Here is a 24,160-nt window from a genome sequence, read left to right on the forward strand (position 1 = left end):
TTGATATATTTCTAACAATGGTATTCATGTGCTGTCAACATTAAGCACCAGAAGGTAATGGCAATTAGTAAAGGAAATTCATTCAACTCTTAGTTGTATAAACAATTTACTGTTCAGTATCCTTTGTTTAATAATTAAAATATGTAAGTGAAGTCATAACTTAAAACATTGCTTATAAAACGGAGAACAAACCAACCTTGTTAATGAACTTTTGAACTACTTAACCTACTGACAAATTTATTCATCCAGTTGGTAGTCAGGACTGATGCCCTCTGTGTGTGCACGTCTTGCTTTTAAGGGTACTTCAGTTTCTTTTCTCTTGCTTATGCTTTCACTTGGCTTATAAGTAGTCCACTTTGTACACAGAACCTCCACTCAAGGGGTTTACTGGCAACTGGCACAGGTAAAATAAGTGTTAGCCAATTAATTCACTCAAAGGGTGCCTTTTGTTGGTCTGACTGTAATGCAGTCATCTTTACCTTTCCTTCCCTTCATGAAGGGCATTTGTTTAGCTGTAACCTCTTCTGTGAAGCCTTCCATAAAGGCACTAAAGGTTTTGGCCCCCCTGTGTTGAGTTTACTTGAGGATGTGGAGAGGAATGAGAGCTGTCATTATTTCTTGTAACAATAATGAGAGAATCTTTGGCTTACTCTGTTCATCACGAAGAAAGCTTTTCTTTAACCAGACAAAGAAGAAAAGAGAATGTAGCAGGTTGTTCACTGATCTAAGCATCTCAAGTTACAGCTAGTCTGTCTTTTTTTTGTAGTGTTTGTGTGGATCTTGGCATTGGGGTCCTTTGAAGCTGCCTGAAAAGTGCTTTCAAAGAGGGTACTAACACCTGTTCAGGGTCCTCTATCTTTGACCTTCCTTCCATTGACATAGATAAGAACAGTTCAGAGGCACGCAGAATAGTTATGGAAAAAACGGTAACATGAATTATCGTTTTAGGAGTCTTAGGTCTTAATAAGCTCACGCTTTCACCTTACCTATTTTTGCCTTCCACTCGTGGTCATACCTCTGAACTTGGAATGCTGAGCTGACTGAACTGCATTGAGCTGTCCTGTCTGAGTACTCAGCTGTATGGATTTTTCTGACTACCCTTTTGAACGTGTGTCTTCAAATCTTGTTCATATAATTTCAAAACAAAGTATTTGATGTTTTATAAGACAAAATGAAGTCCCTTAGGGTAACTCAAAATGTTGGTTTGAGGAAATCTCTTCACTTTAGATACTGGTGTATTATAAGAACAGTTACTAGCACTTGCTGTTCTTTCAGATCTCTGGTTTGATACAGAACGTTGCATGAAAACTTAGGAGTTCTTCCTTTCCATATTAAGGGACGTATTTTACTTGGTTATGTTTCAAGCAAAACAAAGTTTAATGGAGAAGTGTTTGATTCCATCTGTCTGAGTCTGGTAATTCATTTGTGGGGGCTGGCCTTTAAGGAGACCGAAAAGGACTCGAAACGTGCAAGGGCAAATAGTTCACTGGTTGCTTCTTTTGTTCTGGATAGATTCTCATGAATCCATTTTCTTCTGACACAGATATTAACAAAATATAAATAGGAGTTGAACAGTGCTGATTACATAAGGGCAGTCTGCTTACGACTTTCAGAAAGGCTCCATTTTATGACTAGGGGCCTCTGAGGAGTAGATCTCAAGCTGTTTCCAACTTCTGGCAGTAGTCTGATTTTTGTTATGGCTCTCTTGTCTGCTCCGGGTTTTCAGCAGTGCATTGGCATCTTTTATAGGAGTATCTGGAAAGCTTTCATAAGTAACTTGATTCTGTCTCCTGTGTGAGAGTTACTTCGGTGGTGTTGGGATGCTTTTGCTACGTGTGGAAGTGTATGTAAACGTTTATATGTGTGATTGTGCTATGCAGGCGTAACTGTGGACCTGAGGCTGACAGGCTGAAGCTATACAATGCATGAGGGAAAGCTATTGTCCTTGCAAATGAGACTGAAGTCCAGAATGCTAACACAGTGTTATTTTTTCATTTTACTGGTGTAGCGTGTATGTTTCTAAATGGACTTCTGCTGCGAAGGCTTCTTTCAGTCTAAGATTGGGGAAAGATCAGTAGACTAAAACCTGTTGTTATGATCTAAGCAACCTACTCCTATTTGACTCCCATTTTCATGACATCAGTACACTGTTCCTCTCCCTCTGCTGTCCTCCAGCAGCTCTGGTTGGTCGTGATGCGTTTGATCTGACTTCACTGGCAGGTAAGACCAGAGCAGGGGACTTCATTGCTGATTGCTTAAGTGCGTAACGTGATGAGCTGAATAACCGATAGGATCCAAATGCTTAAAGGCATGTGTTGTTGCTCTGATTTGCAGTGCAGTTAATCTGTAGAGCTGGTGCTGAGATGCACCGTGCGTTTGAGGTCCAGATGTTCCTGTTTATTATGTAATTGTTCTGGCCCAAGTGATTGGTTGGAATACCTCTGAGTTTGTCATGTTATTTAAACAGCTGCAAGTTTTTATACTTTAGTGGGCATATTCATACTGGATATAGTACTGCCTGATAGGAAAACAGTATTTAAAATGGGCAGAAACACATCTACAATGTTAATGCAGAAAACACAAAAGTGTTGAATGTTCCCCAGCCTTTGTCTGGACAGAAGATCATAGAAGTGCTCTCCAAGATGAATCCTAAATAGTAAGAGAATACATTTGCTTCTTGGTGAGGCTTCTTAAAATTGTCTATCTTAACAGTTAATGGAGACCCATACTTGTTTAAAATACTTTTTCCCACTTTTTTGTAACAGTAGAAAAAACATAACAAATGCAGTGACTTTTGCTGTAAACTCAGTAAACTGTAAGATATGATAGAATATTTATGTTAGCTTCTTGTACTGAGCATTATTCATACTAAATGGTAGGAAATGGAACTGCATTTTTTTAGAACCGTGTGATAGTGGTTAAGGAGAAATAAGTTTGTGTACAACTAACTTGGTTCCTAATTCAGCGTGAATATTTTGGAGCACAGCATGGGAGGGAGCATGTAGATGGATCCTTATGTCGGAAGGTGACTGAACTATATTTGGAAGCTGAAAGACAGCAGGTGAAGTTGCTTGTCAAGTAGGAAGTCTTGAAGTGAGGCATAGACTTATGTCCAGCTTCTGATTTAGCAAACCCATGGGTGGCACCAGTGACCAAGACATGCAAACCTGGCAGTTGAATGGAACAGTTGGCCCAGAACTGAAGGTCCAGAGAGCTGTTTGGAGTTGATACAACCATGATGGTGATGTGTCACAGGCACCAGCTGGAATGGCTGCACTGGCACATCAGAAACTAACTTGGACAGAACTTCTAGGGGACTAAGCAGCCATCCAGGTCTTGAGCTTCTTGGAGAGTGGGTTTTGCAAGAGACAATATGATTGGGGTGGACAAGGAAGGGGGGGCCCTCTCGCACTGCATTTGAGATCCCACTATTCCAGTTGCTCAAGTCCTGAAGAGAGAGGAGGAATTAGAAGACTGTGCTCTGTCATAGAGCTGTCATCTCGTTGGGGTTACAGAGATGCAGTGGGGTAGCTCAGAAGGCTGGGCTGCTGCAGTAGATGGATAATAGTCTCTTCAGGAAGGACAGGGCAGGGAAGCCAAGGAGTGGAGGTTGTGCTCTGTACAAGGGAATGACTTGGAAGCATGGAGCTCTGCTAGGGGAAGGGTGATAGGCCTGTCACATCCGTATGCCTCGGAATCAGAGGACACATCAGCAATCCTGAGTACTGTGGTGGGCATTTGTTATAGACAACCTGATCAAAAAGGGAAGAGGATGAACCTTCCAAACAGGTGGATGACATCAGCTAGTGGAAGGCCCTTGTTCTCAAGAACTACTTGGAAACACCGTGCTGGGAGGGGGAAGCATAGCAGGGTAAAAGCAATAATCCAGCGGATTGCTGCAGAGTGTTTGGGACAATATTTTGACACAGATTTTGGAATGACTAGCTAGGGCAAATGCTCTGCTGGATCTGCTTCTTGAAACTAAAGAGGAATCGGTCGGGCAGGTAACAGTCAGTGGCAGCCCAGGCTGTGGCAGCCCAGGCTGTAGCATGTATGAGATAGTAGGGTTTCAGATCCTGAGGGAAGTGAGGAGGGCAACTAGCAGACTAAAGCCCAGAATTTTACCTTGTTTAGAGAACTAGTAAGTGGTGTCCTGTTAGGGGCTGCTGTGAAGGGCAGAACAGCGTGGTACATGTCGTTCTCCAGAGACAGTTTCCTCAAAACTGTGGAAGAGACTCGTTCTAATGTTAATGAAGATAGCCGGCACGACAGTAAGGCTGCTAGGAGAACCTCCTGATCTGAGCAAAAACAAAGTCTGCCAAAGGCACTGGTATTGCCCGCATGTGCAGGAATGGAATTAAGCCAAAGTTTGGTTGGAGTTGAAAGTGAGGGATGTGGAGAGTAAGAGGAGAGCTCTTACAAGTATGTGGACAGCCATAGGAAGAGTAAGCAGAACATCGCCCTGCTGCTGAATGGAGTAGGCATCGTGTGACAGCATGGGGGCGCGGTCGGGATCTCGGAAGGGATCTGAGGTACTCAGTACTTTCTTTGCCTTGGCTTTCACTGACAGGGCCTGTTCTCAGGTGTGGCAGAAATTAAGGAGCAGAGAGAGATGCCATCCATGGTAGAGGAAGATCAAGTTACAGAGTACTTAAGTAAAACGGACATGCACAGACTCATAGGACCAGGTGAGATTCACACAAGGGAACTGGCTGACATGGTTGCGAGAGCTCTCATTATCATCTTTGAGAAGTAATGGCAATTGGGGAGCATCCTCAAACTGAAAGGTGGCAAATGTTATGTGCATCTTCAAAAAGGACAAGGGAGAGTGGACAACCACAACAATGGGTGAAATAAATGGATTTGTATCATCGTGATATGAGAAAGATGATAGAGCATTTGGCTTTGTATAAGTTCATGTAACAAACACCGAGATGGTTCTGGATCTGTATAACTTTTGTCTACAAATACTACTACATATGCTGTCTTCTGAAACTTACGCTGTTAGCATTAGATTGGCTCGTGGTAGGAGAACTTATTTGAAAGTAAACTTCAGGAAGTTTGGAAGTGAAATGCTGTCAGCAGGCTGTCATTTTAAGAACTGTGTTGCATAGGTGCATTTTGACCTGGACTTGATGATGTGGTATGCAACGCTGGCAGCTTTCTTCAAACCTATTTATTGGATTGGCGATGTGTTTCTGTTGTTAGTGTAGCTGAACAGGTCCAGAAAGATAAAACGGAGTTTAGTTGTGCGTTGACGGCAATTTTGGCAAATTAATTTGATTGCAGTGGCCTTAGTACATGGCTAGAGACCAAGCGTGTCCCTTAGAATGGCAACAGTGCTTCTGTCTTTGTTTTCTGTCTTCTCCTTGATTCACAGGCGGTTAAGCCATTTACAACTGAGCTGCTGAATGCCAGTACATACAGATGACATGTCTCGTAGGCGAACTGAAGCTGGTGACAGTTTACCTTATTATGACATGCTGTATGTTGTAGCAGCTCAGTAGCTGTTTCATGACTCTGTGAGAACTGACAACCTGACAGTTGTTATAAGCGATGTCATTCCTGTTTGTGAGTTGAAACCTGTTTTTAAAATGGGCTTTCTGTGCAGGCAAGGCTTGAACAAGTTTGGAACCGTTTTAAGTTTGCTTTTTTGTTTTGCTGTGACAGCCACAGTCACTTCGAGGTGCACCTGTTCCAACATGGCCTTATCCATGGGCCATGACCATAGCCCTGGTCCAGCATGGCCTTATCCACAGCCACTGTCCCTTCAGAGGTAAATCAGCTCCAGCACGGCCTTATCCCTGGCCACAATCCCTTCAGGGCCGTACCTGATCTGTCACGGGCTTATCCATGGCCATACACTTTGAGGTGCTCCAGCACGGCCTCATGCGCAGCCAGAGATGCTTCGAGGTGTACCTGCTGCAGCGTAGACTTGTCCTTGGGCCACAATCCCTTCAGAGGCATACCTGCTGCAGCACAGACACCCATGACCACAGACGCTCCAATATACACCTGCTTGGGCATGAGCTTATTCATGGCCACAGGGGCTTTGGGGTGTTCTGCTCCTATGTGGACTCATCCACAGGTCACAGTCCCTTTGACTCGAGTTCACACTGGAGTTCCAGCCTGTCCAGTACAGCAGCACAGGAACAGCAGCCATGCGCTGGCCACCTGCCAGCCCCGCCGCATCGCCATGGCTGTTATCAGAATGTTCCCGGGCACAGCACAGTAAGATGATAAGCAGTACAGTGAGCAGCAAAGGCAAGAGGCAGCCACTAACAAGCACTAGACGAATATACAGTAAGGCAAGCAAGCCCCATGGTAAGCACAGAAACCTATCCCTTCATAGCTAAACAGCAATAACAGCTATAAATGTTACCTAGCATGTTCCAATCAAATCTGTTGTTACCTCGAACCCTTCAAGCCCCACATTGGGTGCCAAAAACTCTCGTGGTTTAACCCTGGCCAGCAACCAAGCACCTCACAGCTGCTCGCTCACTCCCCCTCACCCAGAGGGATGGGGAGGAGTATCGGAACGGAATGTAAAACTCAAGGGTTGAGATGAGAACAATTTGATAGGTAAAGCAAAAGCCATGCATGCAAGCAAAGCAAAACAAGCAACTCATTCACTACTTCCCATCGGCAAGCAGGTCTTCAGCCATCCCCAGGAAAGCAGGGCTCCATCACGTGTAGCAGTTACTCGGGAAGACAAATGCTATAATGTCAGATGTGTCCCCCTTCCTTCTTCTTCCCCCAGTTTATGTACTCAGCATGATGTCATATGGTGCAGAATATCCCTTTGGCTAGTTCAGGTCACCTGTCCTGGCTCTGTGCCCTCCCAGTTTCCCGTGCCCTTCCAGCCCTGTTGCTGGCAGGGCCCAAGAAACCAAAAAGTCCTTGATTTAGTAGAAACATCACCAGCAACAACTAAAAACATCAGTGTATTACTAACATTGTTCTCACACCAAATCCAAAGCACAGCACTGCAACAGCTACGAAGAAGAAAATTAACTCTATCCCAGCTGAAACCAGCACAGTATAGCATTTCTAGGATTGTTCCAGAATATAATGTTTTTTTTTAAAATAGAAATAGTAAATGTAATTATAGCAAAAATACTTGTTCAGAACCTTCATATTAGCGAAGTTCTCTTGCCTCTCAGGTGAATAGGAAACCACTAATGAAGTGTTCGTTCAGTCTTGTGTAATATGCCTACCACACATAGTTACTTCTGTGTGTAACTGAGCCACAGTGTGGCCATGCACTCTTGTGTGGATACAGACAAGTGTAATTCAGACACCTACATCCAGGTCACAAATGGACTGGAGGGAAGGGAGGACAGGACTGGGATTTTTGGTTTGGTGGTTTACTTAAGTTAAATTACTCGGCTTACTTGAAAACCAAATAGCTTTTTAATGGTTGTGGTCAGTATTAAACAGACTCAAAGAATCTGAACTTCTTTAGAACTTTTTTCTTCGACCATTCATCAGAAATGAAATGATAAATAGATTTATTTAGTTGCCATGGGATATAAAGCATGTGTAGAGAGCACACAAGTTCTGTCATTCAAGAGTCCTTAAAGAAGATCTTCAAACTTAATTTAATTTCCTTTTGTCAATTCTAGTTTGTTCACTTGGGTCTTTCTCAGTATACCAGTTAATTTGTTTAGTGTCTTTGCTGCTTCTGCCTCTGATACCGGCCTCTGTAATCTGCACCTGTCTTAAACCTGTGAGGGCTAGCCCGCTGTGGCTACCATGTTAAAAGCAAAGGGACAAGTCTCTCTTCCTTCCTTAGTTAACAACATTCAATTCAACTGTCTCAAGCTAAATTGTATCATCTGCCTTATTGGAAACTGTGGATTGATTAACATTTAATGTTAGAAAGCTGAAGTAGTGAAGTTTGGAAGTGTATCTGGCAAGGAAAGAAGGATGTGTCTCGGGCATTTGGAGATAAAAAGAGACAATAATGAAATAGCTGCTTATGGCAGTTTGAAACTTGAAGTATGCGTAACACTGCTTTTGTGCCATAGGACTGAAAGGGGGCTGATATGATCCCAATTTTTAGAAGATTTTTGGGGAGAGACAAGTAGGTTCACTTCATGTCAGTACCAGGCATATTAGTGGGCATGACAATAAAGAGCAGCACTAGTGGACACATAAGTGAGTGCAGTGAATGGAGGAGGAAGATGGACTCTGTGCTGCTTGCAAAAGACAGTGATACTTAACAAATCCTACAAAGTTATTAGAAAATGCCAGAAGTGGAAGGCTGATACGCATCTGGCGGGTTCCATTTGTTTGGAGAGAGCCAGAGGAATTTTGTTTGCATGGGAGTTTCACAAGATGGTTGCCTGGTTTTAGTCTGTCCCTTGGATTTTTATGTTGACCACTGTCAGAACATGCTACTGTCAAACTGGACTCCTGATCTCATGCTGTTTAATTTGTTTTGAGAGACAGAACTGAGCATAACAAAACCAGTAGTTAACTAACTTGTCGGTTTCTGGAGACTGACATGGATGTATTAAAGTTACTGTTTTAACAATAGTATGTTGTGGGCTCTGCTGTAGCTATTTCAGGGGAGTTACAGACTAGGAATGCTATAGATTAAAACAAGATACAGCACGAGTTAATTTCTTTAAATGTATGTTTTAACGTCTGATTACCTCCTAAAATTGTGTTGAAGGCATAAAAATATATGTATCTTCATATTAACTTCCCCTTTCTCAAATTGAATTTCTTCTAATTGTTTTAAATCTTGAAGATAAAACCTTAGTGGTCCTGGGGAGGTTTGCATGACAAAAATCAAAGGCTGCAAGTCACATGTGCCATGTTGCTTCACTATAAAGGCTGCAGATAATGCCAGAAATAGAAATCATTAATCGTATTTGGCTGTTTAATTTTGTGATACCATCACTCATATGCCCAGAAGATAAAATAGACAACTCTTTGTTCTTCTAGATTAGGTCTTATATTTTGTTGTGGGTGGGTTTTTGTGTAACATACTAGTCATGTCTGACTGTCGGAGGGGGTGGGGGGGTGGAGAGGAGCTGTACTTTGTTCTCTGAATGTTACTGATGTTCATAGTCTGATATCAGGGGTTATAGTTTTAAGAAAGTTTCTTTCAAGTTTCCACTTTGAGGCTGTCCGTTATTAAGATTAGGTAGACACAATGACACTGGAGGTATCTGTTTAACAGGGGCATATTGTACTCATTTCAGATGCTTCAGGATAGATACACGAACTACCAAGATCAGTGTTTTTTATTTACCTGCAACTTAGATCAATTATTTGGCGTCTCTTTGGTAAGTTTAATTTAATAGATGTCATTCAAATCACAGAATCTGTTAAGAGAAACTTTCCATTCAGTGCTCGTTACATGTAACGGAGACTGTTACCTTTGATTTACATTTTTGAACCTGTAGAATGTGAGTATTTTGGATAAGCATAGGTTATGTTGTAGGGTGCGTTAAGAATACTGACAGATGCAGTTGCCACGCAGGTGAAGTTTCACTGCTTTCATGTAGAGTAAAAATCTGTGGAAATGACCACTAAGAACTTGTCTCAAAGTCCCCAGCCACTGGAAGTATCTGATGAGCAAGGATATACTAGTAAAACTAAAGCTACATGTGGTTGCCTAACTGATTCCAAACTCTTGATAGTGGATTCTTACTAAGCCTCATAAGATGATTAGCAAGAAAGTATAGTTATATTATTAACAACCCTGTTTATGTATGAGGAAAATGGAAGAGGAGGAAGACTTCTTGACAAAGTAATTACAAAGTATAGTGAAATACAAGAATGAAATCCGGGTCTTGCAAAGAGCCTACAAATGCTTTCTGTTAGTGCCAAAGTTTTCTTTATTGTGAAGTTGGTAGGTTAAACTGTCAAGTTACTTAAAGCAACTGTAAGTTCTCTCATAGATTTATTTTTAAAAATCTAGGTTGTTCTCCCTCTCTTTTCTTGCGTTGAGACTTGTATCCCTACCTGCACTGCTACCGTTTTGCATGTTTTTCTATCGGCAGTGACATCTTGGTGTAAAACTTGTCTTTATATGTTTTAAACAAGCTCATTCAAAATTCTTTCTTGGTACAAGTGAAGCTTTGTCTAAAATTATGCAGAATAGGCTATGCACTATAGATCATCTTTGTGCAGTTGGAAGTGAAACAGTAGTTCTTTACCTTCAAACGATTCGGGATGCAGTGTGGTTTTGATTGTGAAGTTTGGCTTTTCCTGTCAATATTTAGTAAGTAAGTGTTTTTGATAGATCTTAATCCTAAGTACTAAGATGTATCATCTAGTTATAAAAAAAAATCTAACATGCTGCAGCTTCAAATGTTAACACATTTTTGTTTTCTTAATTTTTAAGGTAGTTTTTCTTTAAAACAGAATAAATTTATGTACTGAGTAGTACCAGGCAGGCTTTTACGTAGGCATCTGTGCGCTGTGTGGTAGTAGGCAGATGTGGGAAGGTATTCCTCCTGAAGTTCTGGCATTTTATTATAAATCGTGCTGATAACAATGAAGGGTACGCTACTGACTTCAGTATCTGTGGTGTTATTGATCGCCTGAAATGCAGTAGGAAGTCTGCTTTTCTGTGTAAACATTTTGATGCAAACTGGAGGTTAGTTACGATGACCAGTGCATATGTATTTTCCAAATTCTGTTGTGGACCTTTTGTATTGCCCCCAAAAAAGGGAGGACCGTTGTTGCAGACTGAGTAAATATGCAGGTATGTATGTGTGTGTGCATTTCAAGTGTTTGTATTTATAACAAAACTAGATGTCTGTGTGTATACCGTTTGTATATGGTAGACATACAAGAAAATAAGGAAACAGCCACTGCTTCGCTCAAAGCTGGATGTTAATCATATGCTTTTAATTTATAGCTAACTTGATTAGGAGAAACTATGTGAAGAAGTCAGGAGGATTTGTTTAGCAAATGTGACGTGGCTGTACCAGATATGTTTTAAAGCAGTCTTTGAAAAATAAAAGGAGGGATTTTCCAACTTGGAAAAAAAAAAATATTGGAAGGGGAAAAAAACTGCATATGTTGATGGATTCCAAATGACAGAGTAATGTAATTCTATAAGCATGATGTCCATGCTTGTGGTGGAATAGCATTTTTGTAAGTCTGATGTTCAAGGCTTGTGTTTTGCTAGTGTTGGTAAAGGCACAGTGCAGAATATTTATCATGGAGGGATGAATTACTGTGAAAGGATAAGTTTTATTAATTGTGTTATGTTTTTTTTTTTTTTTTATCCTGCATTGTTTTAATGGTGGCAAAACCCAGACTTCTGTTACTGCCAAGCAGATGGGTTCTACTTGAAATTGTGAAAGCTTCTTAAAGCTGAAGAGAGTTAAAAAGGACTTAAAACATACACAGAATATCAAATGAGGGTAGTGTATTGTATAGTAGCTGATCGGTTACTGTCTTGAAGACTGCAGACTGGAATTCTGTGAATATTCTTAAATGTGAATTAAGGGAGATTATTTTTTAATTATTTCTGCTATGTAATTCTCCTAGTAATTCCACTTGTGAATTATGTCACCTCTGAAATACAACAACTAACTCTTTAATCAGAAACTGATGTCACCTGGGGCTTCTTGAAGAAAAATGACTTAACTGATTTTACCCATGACACTTCCTCTTGAGATTCTTCTGAAAATTCTTAGCTTCAGTGATATAACTCAGGTATAAATGTTTCTCAAAAGGCTGGACAGTTGTAGTTCTAAGTGAGACCATGGATGATGAGACCTGTTGTGAAATGTGTTGGCTTATTATTTCCTCCTTGCTTTAGGATTAGGAGGGGGGGGTTGGTCAATGTTTGAATCTCATCACATCTGAGTCTCTTTCAAGGTTTTAATTTCTATGCCACTATGAAAACAGTTCTCTTCTGTGGAAAGGATTTCTCTAATTGCAAGAGTTACCAATAATGCAGTCAGTCATGCTGATCCTGTCCGTTAATATCAGCTTTCTTAAGGGGTAGTTCAAGTTCTTTAGTTTTGTTACCTCAGTAAGGTATTCTGTTTCTTTTTCTTCTAGGCTATTTACTTTCTAGAAGAGAGGGTCAAGCAGGATCTCCTGAAAAGCCATTGTCTGATCTGGGTCGTCTCTCATACTTGGCTTACTGGAAAAGTGTCATATTAGAATATCTTAACTGCCACCATGAAAAACAAATCAGCATCAAAGGAATGAGTCGAGCTACTGGAATGTGTCCACATGATATTGCCACAACCCTGCAGCAACATAGCATGATAGATAAAAGAGAAGATAGGTCAGTGAATCTATTTTTTTAAAAAAAGATAAATTAAAAATACTAAGACAAAACATTTTCTTTACTTACAAAGCAGTTGATGTGGAAAATGTCTGTGTAAAATTGACTGGAAAATGAATGATAATCATCATACTGAGTCAGTACAGCTGGGTCTTGTTAATGGGGTCTTACATAAAGAGGTTTTCTCCCCAAACAAATGGTGGTGTCTTGGATCCTCTTTCATGTTAGTGATTATTAGAAGGGTGCAGCCAGCTTGAAACATTTTCAGTGAAGAATTTTGTTTCATTCAGTATCATCTTCCGTAAGTACAGTTCCCGACTATTGCTTTGCATACCAGTGAGGGAGAAATTTGGGGTCGTGGGTGGCAGTCTCTCTTCCGACACCCTCTTTTGCAATCATTACTGAACTCACACAAGCCATGGGATCACAGCAGCTCTACATCAAGTTCTCCTGCCCAAGGTACTGGGAATGCAAGTTTCTGGTTAATGTTACAAACGGTGTTGAAAATTAGTGCACCGGAAAGGTGAGTTTCATTTGGTGAATATCTTCTTTCTTAATGATCTTGATAGATACTTTAGATTTTAAGTGGTTTGGTTTTGTTGTGTGGCACTTATTCTTTCTTCCTTCTGTAAAATGCTATAAATGACTTTCAATGGTATTTGTGTTTCTAAAGAGCTTCTTAATTCTTACTGGATATTCCAATCATACAAACTTTATAATTAAGCACAACTGCCTTTACAAACAGCAGGTTGCCAAAAAATAAAATTAAGATCAGGAACAGCTCAGCCTCAGTAAGCTGTACGTACATCAAGCACTAGTATTCAAAACTACTAAGTTTTGAACTGGTAAAAATGCAAGCCTTCAAAAAGGAGACTGGCTTTACAGGATAGTGTTAGGAGTAAGAGGAATGCTGTCATTGCATTAAAACTTCTAACTTACTGGGATGCTTATTTATGGACAACTTGATGGGACAAATGCATTTTAAGGAAGAATCAAATATGTGTTCATTACTTACATGCAGCTTCTGCCCTGTCACAAACTATTATAGGCCCTGAATACTGACACCCAGTTACAAAATAACATATTTTTTTGTTCATCTACAGAATGCAAAATACCTTATGAACAAGGTCCGTTAGTTTTTTCTCATGTATAAAGTGTAGTCAGGGACATGAACTGGCCTGGCCAAAGGCATCCAGAGGGTCAGTGGTTGAGCCAGGAAAAGAAATCCTATCTTTGAAATTCCCACCAGACACTTAACTTGGGAATCGGGTGTGGCTTCTTAAGATTTCCTACATTTTGTTCATTTTTCTTACATGTAGTGAAGTAGGAGTTAGTCACAATTCTGTGAAAAGGGTTCACCTATATCTGATTTTTTTTAAAAGCATTTTCTCAGTGAAAAGCAGTGTTGTCACTTAACCTGCCTGACTCTTTACAGCGTTTGAAATCCTTGCTAAATAAACAACATATTTTTGGTTGTTACTGTATAGTGCTTTGTAACAGGGGACTTTGGTGGTCTATGCGCTAGTATATTAGCATACTCGGCTATTACATTCTTTCTTTATCTACTTTAGACATGCTACTTCTTTTCATAGTAATTAGAAAGTTGTTTTCTACTGCATCAGCATAAGACTAAGGTACGCTTTTATGCTCCATTAGAAAACCAATGTTTCATCTATCTTCAGTTGTAATATTAATGATTTTCTCCCTCTTTACTTGATGATCCACAGTTTTCGCTATTTATGCTTGTATGTCATATTAAAATTGGAAATTGTTCTGGCAGTGGCTGAAATACCAACAGTAGATCTCTTGCATGGGTTTAGAGCAGTCAACTATACAACTGTTACTTTCCTCTGTTGCCCTAGTGATACTCAGTATTGAGCTTTCACTGCGTAAACTGTTGTTTCCTTACTTCCCCTTAGTAAACGGTCAGTAGTGTAAGCATGTTATCTGTGTGTGTCAGCTGATACTTTGAATTTGATGTATCCATTTATTTACCCATCCATTTTCAGAGGTTATTGCGCAAAAGCATTCGAACTGTAGGAAAGCTGTTTTAGATGACCACTTTCTAAAATAAATTACTATTTATTGGATTGTAGATTTGTAATTATTAGAAGGGAAAAGCTGATTTCAAGTCATATGGAGAAACTGAAAGCAAATCCGCGTATCAATGAAGTAGATCCCGAAAGCTTGAGATGGACTCCTTTGTTAGTTTCTAATGCTGCGGTTTCTGAAGAAGAGAGAGAAGCAGAAAAGGAGGTAAGAGCAGAAACTTCTTCTGAATTTCCCTTCCTTTGGATTTCATCACTGTGAATATTTAATGTTAGGCTGTCTTAAATAGAGCAGTTTTAACTTTGACCCCTGCTTAACGGCAGAGGGTACTGATATTACTGTAAAGCACAATTTTTGGAAGCTGTGCAGTAAGACATGGTAACTTTGGGGGGATGAATATGAGAACTTAAAACGGGACTCACTTGTCATGGAGCTGTATTTATCACTCTCGAGGTAGTCGAAGAGCATGTAATCAGATCAAATTTGGTGCAGAGCTCAGGGGCTGCGGTGTCAATCGATTCTTTGTGTTATGAACTTGCTCAAAGTGATCCATGTCAGTGGGCATGTAATGTAGTGCTAAAGGACTTAAATCAATTCGCTGCATCATTAATAGTGCTAAATATCCCATGAAATGCAATCTTCTTTGGTTTGTTATACTAACTGTTGTAAAGGAGCTACTAGATGATTCAGCTGAAATGTTGTTGCTAGGTTAGCCAGCAGTGCTAATCAGGGTTGACTTATTGTAACTTTTTAGCTGAATGTAAAGGATATGGCTAAGTAAATGCTGTTTCAGTGACCCATTATTTTAACCTCAACCCTTCAGGCTGAGCGTCTGATGGAACAAGCTAGCTGCTGGGAAAAGGAAGAGCAAGAAATATTCTCCACGAGAAGTAATAGTAGGCAATCACCTGCAAAAGTACAATCTAAAAATAAATATTTGCGATCTCCAGAAAGTGTGGCGGTGGTGGGGGAGCGAGGGCAATCCACAGAGCAATCTAAGGAAAGCAGCGAGGAGGATGGCGGGGATGAGAATCAGCAGAGTTCGCCTCCCCGGCTGACAAAGCCACAGTCGCTGGCCATAAAAAGAAAGGTGTGTTACTTGAATGGTTTTGTTTATAGCCATTCCTCTCTGATTTAAATCAAATCGCTATTATCGAAATAACAATCTGGGGGGTTTATATAAATGTATGGTAGACTGTTTTAATCCTTTCTGTACTGTTTGGACACAGAACACTTGCCTGTCTGCTTTTTCCACCCTCTGTCCAATTTTTTTATCTTCTGGATTTTTCACAGAACTCTTAAAATGCTGGTGATACAAAAAATCAGAATTTCCTGTTAATTTTGAAACTAGTGATTGCCCTCTGCTGTTTGGCATTGGTATTGGTTCAATATTTTAATGGTTCTTCCTTTTCTCATTTTAAGATGGAGTCCCGCTTGTGGGGTTTGCCTTTTTCTTGTTCTTAATATAGGAAAAAGGAGTATACTGTTTTTCAAAAGCAAATGCTGTTAAAGCAAACTAGGAAGTTTTTAACCCATATTCTTCTAATTGTCAAGAGATTTAAATGTTAAATTCTGGTGATTGCAATGTTTACGTAATTCTTAATTTTACTGAAAAATCAGCTCTATGAATGGTGTAAGTTAGTAAACTAAGCATCCCAAAATTTTAAAGCCATCACCTTAGCACATGTGTTTAGGTGTATCTGGTGAGAATTAGGGAACTGGAGTGTCCCTTTGCTTATACTTTAGGTGAGCAAACTTGAAAAGTAACTAGAAAACTGTGAGAATGCCTAATAAAAGAAATATAAACTGTTGGAGTAGATATTTCTTCATAGCAGCCAACTGTAGGATTCTTTTAGTGTATTGCGGAGACCCATGTAAAGCTTAAAGTGCACTTCCTTTGCTGTTACCTATTTTTCTGTATACATACTATTTCTAAAATAGCAGTAACGAGAAATGTAGAAGAATAAACTTTGATACTTGTGAAGGTGGTTGGGGAGTTATAAACCCACGAAGGAAAAATGTGTAAGTACAACTTACATAATATTGCTATGAATATGATATGACAGAAGGTAAAAGTCACTACAACGTGAAGAAAACTCTAGTCTTAACTTTCACCTACAGAAAGATTTGTGTGCATGTATACATACGTGCCGATTTTAACTGTTTAAACATTTTACTTTTAGATTTTGTCTATATTTGAATTTGAATCAAGGTAAGGTATATTTTTTTTTTAATTGAGTAAATAGATTATTGTGTACTTGCTTTACAGAAATTTTTTTACGTCTGTCCAGAGTCAGCTAACAAACAGGAATGTAGTAAAAGTTAGATTTGTGGCATTATTTTTCAGAGACCTTTCATACTGAAAAAGAAAAGGGGCCGTAAACGCAGAAGGATTAATAGCAGTGTTACAACAGAGACCATTTCAGAAACAACAGAGGTGTTGAATGAGCCATTTGATAACTCTGATGAAGAGCGTCCCATGCCACAGCTGGAACCGACCTGTGAGATGGATGGGGAAGATGATGACTTGAAGCCTGTGATTAGAAAAGCTTTTGAATATCAACCTGGGCAGCAGAAACAGGAGAAAGAGGAGGAGGAAGAGCGAGAGCAAAACAAGGAGGAGAAAGATATTAGCTGTTATCGGAGTGATGACAATTGTACAAGTAAGCTGAAAGTGTTCTTTTATCTTCACAACATTAATTGTTGGGTGACCTTCAAAGGAAGCATTTAGTTTTGACACAAATCTGGAAATTTTTAACAAGACTTATTTAGCCATTTTGGTCTTAGAACCTTATGATCTTAACAATGCTGTCTGCTTAGAGGTGCTATCAGAACCATTAATCTCACGTAGTTTATTAGAATTTAGTGGTGGATTCAGGTACTTCCTGTTGTTGTTGTTTCTGTTGTGTTTACTTCACTGGTTATTCCCCACCTATTAATATTATAATCTGGTTTTTCTATTCAGAAAACAAATGTTTTCTGGTCTGAAGCGCTGCAGTCCTTCTCATGTTGCCAAAACCAACTTTTATGTCCCTGCAACAGGGCATTTCATACTCAACCGAGCAAGAGTATCACTGGAGTATTCTCCAATATTGGTATTGTACCTTTGGTAAAGGGTGCAAGCAAAAAGTAAGATTGGATTTACACAGATCTCTTTCAGCATTGTTGGTAATTCATGGAAATGTTTGTTTCTGAGGCACAGTATGTCCTCAGTGCTAGGGTCCCTAATTTTTTCTCCACAAAGGAGGGATGGTTTTAACTGTGTTCTTTCAAAGCTGCTTATCTAGTTTGATTTCAAGGGTATTTCCTGGCAGAAAAGCTAATGGATGGATAGTGAAACTATTAATAAGCTGTTCTGAACGTATGCTCATCCCTTGACCTCCTGGCTCTCAAATTACACTTTAAAGTTTTAATTCCAGAATGAATGGCTGGATTCTCAGGTCTATATATTTTCTCTAAGAAGCCAGTGGGTATTATTTTAGTATTTTCATAATTGCATGGGAAGATTAATTTTTGTGATCCTCAGTAGAGGGTTCATGCGCTGTTTTCTATTTTAAACAGCTTTTGTGTGACTAGTGCAACCATGCTTACAAATACCGGTGCTGTTACAAACCAGTGCACAGTACATTAGACTATTACCACTTTTTCCTGCCTCTTAACAGAAATTAATTAAACTAATGGTAGAAAATTCAGTGTTCCAGCTGTGCCCCAGTGGTCAGGTTTGCACTGCTTTAACTAAACTGGTATTGTGTCTTTGTCCACGGACCATGTCATCACATCAGTCAACTGTAAGAGTGTTACAGCGCTACAGTGAGAGGCAGAACTTGGCCAAGGACTATCGCTGTAGCCATTACGCTCCCAAGTGCAGCATGTTACATCCTGAGAGTTCTCCCTTTTTCTGGTGTATATGTAAGTGGTATCTGGGAACAAAGGAGAGGAGAGGAGTGAGTGTGTTTGGGTGGTTCTTTATAGTCAATGGATTAATTTAGTGTTCTGACCCATCTTGTGTTGAATTTCAATTATCATTTGCCTGTTGCCATGTGTTGTGAGCTGTATCATGATATGCTGCCCCTGAGAAGATACTAGTATGAACCACCTTTTTTTCAGTGTTGGTACTAAAGCATGATGATGCCTTGTCCTCCAGAATGATCAAATGGGAAACTCCAGGCTCTCATGGGTTATTACTGTCACAGAAGATGAATATGCATTAAATCGATGTCTATATAAAGCGATTCTATTCTAAAAAGAAAGGTTGATAATCAAATACTTGGGCAATATTTTCACTGTAGTTTACATGCCAGATGATTTAAATGTCTGGGATTCTTCTAGAGTATAGATGGTGGCTCTGATGGTCACTGTTGAGAGGCACCGAACAAGGGGAACTTTACGTGTTTGTGTAAGTGTGTTTGAGCTGTAGGCAGTGTGTCATTCTCTTGTGGTTTGAGATGTGTTTAGAGCTCTTGTTCCAGAGTTTCTTGATGCATTTTGAGTTCATGTATTACTTTTGGGTTGATGTTTGAAAATATTGATTAGTTTGTGCAAGCTAAGACTTTCCTTTGTCTCTATTTATTGCCTCCCAAAGATAACACAGAGGATGTAGCTGTGTTGGAAGACAGCACTAAAGACAATCTTGAACCTTTAAAGAGTAAGCAGGGTTGGCCCAAAGGAGTTAAGCGTGGTCCGTCTAAATGGAGGCAAAGCAAGGAAAGAAAACCTGGCTTTAAGCTTAATTTATACACTCCACCTGAGACTCCTATGGAGCCTGACTATCAGGTGCTGGTGGAGGAGCAAAAAGAAGTAGCTGAAGACAAGCCCTGCTCAGTTCCTGCTGTTACGGAGGAAGAGGTTAAAGAGCCAGTTGAAGTATTACCACCACCAGATAATGAAGTAAAAGAGGCCGAACCTGAACCTCGGCATCTACCCAGTGAACACTTTGAAAAACAGGAAAATGATCTGACGAAAGCTGGGGAAGAAGAAAGGAATGTAGAAGAAGGTGGAATCAATGCAAAAGACCAAGAAAAAGACAAAGCAGAAGAGGTGTTCCTGCAAAAAGAGGAGTCCATGCATTTGGATGATCAGGAGGAAGAGGAGGAGGAGGATGAAGAACCGTCTCGCAATGAGGATCATGATGCAGACGATGAAGACGATAGCCACATGGGTTCAACAGAAGTGGAGAAAGAGGAATTGCCTGGTGAAGCTTTCAAAGAAATGCTGGAAACACAGCAGTCTTTTTTAGACGTAAATGTTCAAACTGGTAATTCAAATCAGGAGGACTTAATGGGCTGTGGTGTTGACCTTGCAGCTCACGAGTGTGACAGTGACCAGAAAGAACTTGCTACAGATTCAGACCCAGTGCCTGAATCTGATGATGATCATACCGATAACAACCAGGACCAAAAAGGTGGTGAAGAATTACATTCCGATTTCAAGGGAGAGAGTACTGAGACCATGGAAATTGATTCAGAAACGGTCCAAGCGGTACAGTCTCTAACTCAAGAATCAAGTGAGCATGAAGATACGTTTCAGGACTGTGCAGAGACTCAAGAGGCCTGTAGAAGTTTGCAAAACTATGCCCATAATGACCAAAGTCCCCAAATGACCACACTGGATGATTGTCAGCAATCTGACCACAGTAGCCCAGTTTCATCCGTGCACTCTCATCCCAGCCAGTCGGTTCGTTCTGTGAATAGCCCAAATGTTGCTCCATTAGAGAACAGCTATGCTCAGATCAGCCCAGATCAAAGTGCCATTTCGGTGCCGTCTCTGCAGAACATGGAGACCAGCCCAATGATGGATGTTCCTTCAGTTTCTGATCATTCGCAACAAGTTGTGGACAGTGGCTTTAGTGACTTGGGGAGCATCGAGAGCACAACGGAAAACTACGAAAACCCAAGCAGTTACGATTCCACAATGGGTAGTAGTATCTGTGGGAACAATTCTTCTCAAAACAGTTGCTCGTACAGTAGCCTTACATCTAGTAACCTAACGCAGAGTAGCTGTGCAGTGACACAGCAGATGTCTAGCATTAATGGAAGCTGCAGTATGATGCAACAAACAAACATCAGTTCTCCTCCCACTTGTAACGTAAAATCTCCCCAAGGTTGTGTTGTTGAAAGGCCTCCAAGCAGCAACCAACAGTTATCCCAGTGCAGCATGGCCACTAATTTTACACCACCTATGCAGTTGACTGAAATCCCCGAGACTGGCAATGCCAACATCGGATTATATGAAAGAATGGGGCAGAGTGAATTCGGAGCGGGGCATTACTCACAGCCATCTGCCACCTTCAGCCTTGCCAAACTGCAACAGTTAACTAACACGCTTATGGATCATTCTTTGCCTTACAGCCATTCAGCTGCTGTAACTTCCTATGCAAACAGTGCCTCTTTGTCCACCCCCTTAAGTAATACAGGGCTTGTTCAGCTTTCTCAGTCTCCACACGCTGTTCCTGGAGGACCCCAAGCACAGGCTACCATGACCCCTCCCCCCAACCTTACTCCTCCTCCCATGAATTTGCCACCTCCCCTTTTGCAGCGTAATATGACTTCATCTAATATTGGCATATCCCACACCCAAAGACTGCAGACTCAAATGGCCAGCAAAGGTCATGTTTCTGTAAGAACCAAATCCACGCCTCTGCCACCTGCTGCCGCAGCCCATCAGCCACAAATTTATGGGCGTGCTTCACAGACTGTGGCCATGCAAGGGCCCGCGCGGACCTTAACGATGCAACGTGGTATGAACATGAGTGTAAATTTGATGCCAGCCCCAGCTTATAATGTCAATTCCGTGAACATGAATATGAATACCCTTAATGCTATGAATGGTTATAGTATGTCCCAGCCAATGATGAATAGTGGATACCACAGTAATCATGGGTATATGAATCAAACGCCCCAGTACCCTATGCAGATGCAGATGGGGATGATGGGAACTCAGCCATATGCACAGCAACCAATGCAGACAGCACCCCACAGTAACATGATGTACACTCCTCCGGGGCATCATGGCTACATGAATACAGGCATGTCTAAACAGTCTCTTAATGGATCCTACATGAGAAGGTAGGCCCTTTGGAGAGACGGACTACCAAACTGGCGTATTGGATTGACCTGCACAAATATCTTTCGGAGAGTACGATTTCAAAACCAGCAATTGGTGTGAATGCAAAAACATTTGTTGGCACCATTTAAAAGCTGTATGCAGCAGAAAGCCTTATACAAGTTTTTCTTTTTTCTTTATTTCTTGTTTTGTTTTTTGTTTTATTTTGGTTTTTTTAACTTTGTGGGATTTAACTTCTTTTGGGGGGAATTAGGTGGTTTTCCATTTTTTTGTTTATTTCATTGAGCTTGAAGTTCTCTGGAAAGGAAGAACTCTTTCTTTGAACTGCAATTACACAGCAGCTGATGGTTCAGAGCCATTTTATGTGCCTGCTCCCATTAAAAATGTGGATAAATAGACTCCAAATCTATCAGACAGTACTGGATCGTGAGCTTTTTTCTCTCTCCTTTCCCCACATGTAAATGCCTTTTAGCAGTTCTTTTATTGTATTATTTTGTTTCTGAAGGTGACACTTCTGCATGCCGCTAATGTCTTTGTTAGTGACAGTGCATTTTGTAGTACTGTACAAGTGTTGTGCTTAACAGTAAGCCATTTCTTAATTTTTTTGCCTTGATTAGGTTACCCTAGTTTGAGGGGTAAAAAAAAAAAAACAGAACTATATTTTTGTTAATTATGAAACTTGTAAAAAATAATAAAAAAAGCTGAGAAAGCTATTCACATTTTGGTTAGTTCAAAGGGTTTTATTGCTGTATGTTTAGTGTAAAGTTGAGACTCTTTTCCATTTTTGTGACCAGTTTCTTTGGGGCTGGGGTAGGAAAAAAGGCAGCTTTCTGTTTTATAAATACTGTTACGGTTTTTTGTTGATTGAAACATCTCAGTGTTTATTTGTCAAGTTTTGAAACATTTTCATATATGTCCAAATACTTGGCAGGATTTAAAAAAAAAATAGTAGTGAATTTGGTGTAAAGTTGCTATTTTATGGAAATGCCTCTAACTTTACATTTTCATTCCATCTGTAGATTTTTCTATCTTTATAAAATATTGGAGTTATTTTTTAAGGGAAAAAATAGAGCAGTAGCGTGTGAATAGCTCAAACTAAGCTTACAGATCGCATGTAAAAAGGCAAAAGTTATTTGTGTCTGTTTATATTGCTTCCTTTTTTGTAGCCTTTGTACCTGTACAGAGTGACTGTAAGGGCCGAACAGAAGAGGCTTGATACATGTAAAAATAGGACCCAGTGACACTCTTGTATTTATCTGTTATCTTTTTAGTCAGTCACTTAAAAGAATAAAACCACACAAAAAAACCCACAAAAAACCCACCCAAGAAACAAAAATAAAAACTGCAAAAAACACCCCCCCCAAGCTGTACATTTTAACATAAAATAAATTATGATGAGCCATTTTTAGCCTCTTGTGTCTTGTCATAGTTTGATGTTGCATGGGAATTACCTCCTGAAACAGTGTTTGTTACAGTGCTCTCACATGCTCGATCTAAAGCCCATTAAAGTTGATGGGGTTTGGATTAGGCTGTTAGAGCCTAAGTGTAGGTTACTCATCATAATTGCATACACCTTGTGAAAATAAAGAGTATCTAAGATTATTTTTTTTAATAATCTTAATAAAATATTGAATAAATATGTATTTAATACATTACAAGGTTGTCAATATTTAATGTATGAAACTTCTTTCCTATAGAAAGTGTTAATATATATGTAAGAGGGTATATGACAGTAACAGACGTGGTGTTTGAACTGTATCTTAATGATAGAATTGTAATCTCTTCCTTTGTCACTGTTGCTGGGTTACAAGACAATGCAGATCTTGTGTTGAACCTCAGAGTCCTGTGTATATGCATGTATATGTGTGCACACAAACACTCATATATGAACACCTCTAATTTATCAATAGAAGGCCTGTAAAAATTGAGAAGGCTGTTGATATGTGGAGCTCTTGAGTGGACCGAGTTTAAATTGGATGTGAGTGAATCTGCACCAGAAAAAATCCTTGCAAGAATTTTTCAAAACACTTCTGATGTGAATGCTACCACTGAATCCCCCCTCTAGCCCACTGACACTGCAGGAAACTTGCTAGCTAATGTGAAGGGATTGGTCATCTTGAGTGAAAACTCCTATGTCCCTGTTGCAGTATATAAAGCAGTTTTATAGGTGATATTTTATGTGCTCAGAAGTCAGAGAAATGTGTCTTCATTTAAATAAAGCCCTTAAAGTGTGTGGTGTTGCCAAATCAAGAAATTGATGCTACAGATGCATGTGCATAACCTGTTCTGGTTTACGTGGTGGGGCAGCAGTCTAAAATAGTGGACCTGAACGGGAGCTAAAACTGCTGGTCAAATGATAATTCTTGAACTTACAGGAGTTCAGAATGCTCGATAAGGAGAGCACAGTCTAATGAGGATCTTTGTTCATGGACTTGGACTGTCAAATTTGCTTTTTTGAAGGCAGAGAGTATTCATAGTACTTAAAATTGTATGTGTGTTCATCTTCACAAAGTCGCTGTCACCTTTTTTTATGCTTAGGAAAAGGAAAGTTGAACTCAACACAGTTAACGTGCAGTCTTCGAGTGTGTATGACAAGGACCTTGTGTCTTAGTTGAATAATTGTATCTCAAAGTAGCGCCATGTTATTTGAGTTTTCATTTGTGTGTGTTTACAGTCAGCAAAAAAGACACCTGGGTCTTTATCCACTGCTGTTTAGTTTCAGGTTTCCAAGCCTGTACCATACGGGCAAATCAGACCTTCTTCCCATTTCAGTATGTG

At 40.0% G+C, this 24,160-nt stretch overlaps 1 protein-coding gene across 1 annotated transcript in view; it reads left to right on the forward strand.

Moving 5' to 3' along the window:
- The window catches only part of KAT6B (lysine acetyltransferase 6B), a 116,390-nt gene extending 93,600 nt beyond the window's left edge, over positions 1–22,790 (forward strand). Inside the window, 5 exon segments of the mRNA XM_055811236.1 lie at positions 12,040–12,271; positions 14,368–14,527; positions 15,144–15,410; positions 16,668–16,983; positions 18,903–22,790. Coding sequence (XP_055667211.1) covers positions 12,040–12,271; positions 14,368–14,527; positions 15,144–15,410; positions 16,668–16,983; positions 18,903–21,388 — 3,461 coding nt within the window. The 3' untranslated portion in view covers positions 21,389–22,790.
- The last annotated feature ends 1,370 nt before the right edge of the window (positions 22,791–24,160 follow it).

The sequence above is a fragment of the Falco peregrinus genome, chromosome 1 (genome assembly GCF_023634155.1).
Source record: "Falco peregrinus isolate bFalPer1 chromosome 1, bFalPer1.pri, whole genome shotgun sequence".
Classification (NCBI taxonomy): Eukaryota; Metazoa; Chordata; class Aves; order Falconiformes; family Falconidae; genus Falco; species Falco peregrinus.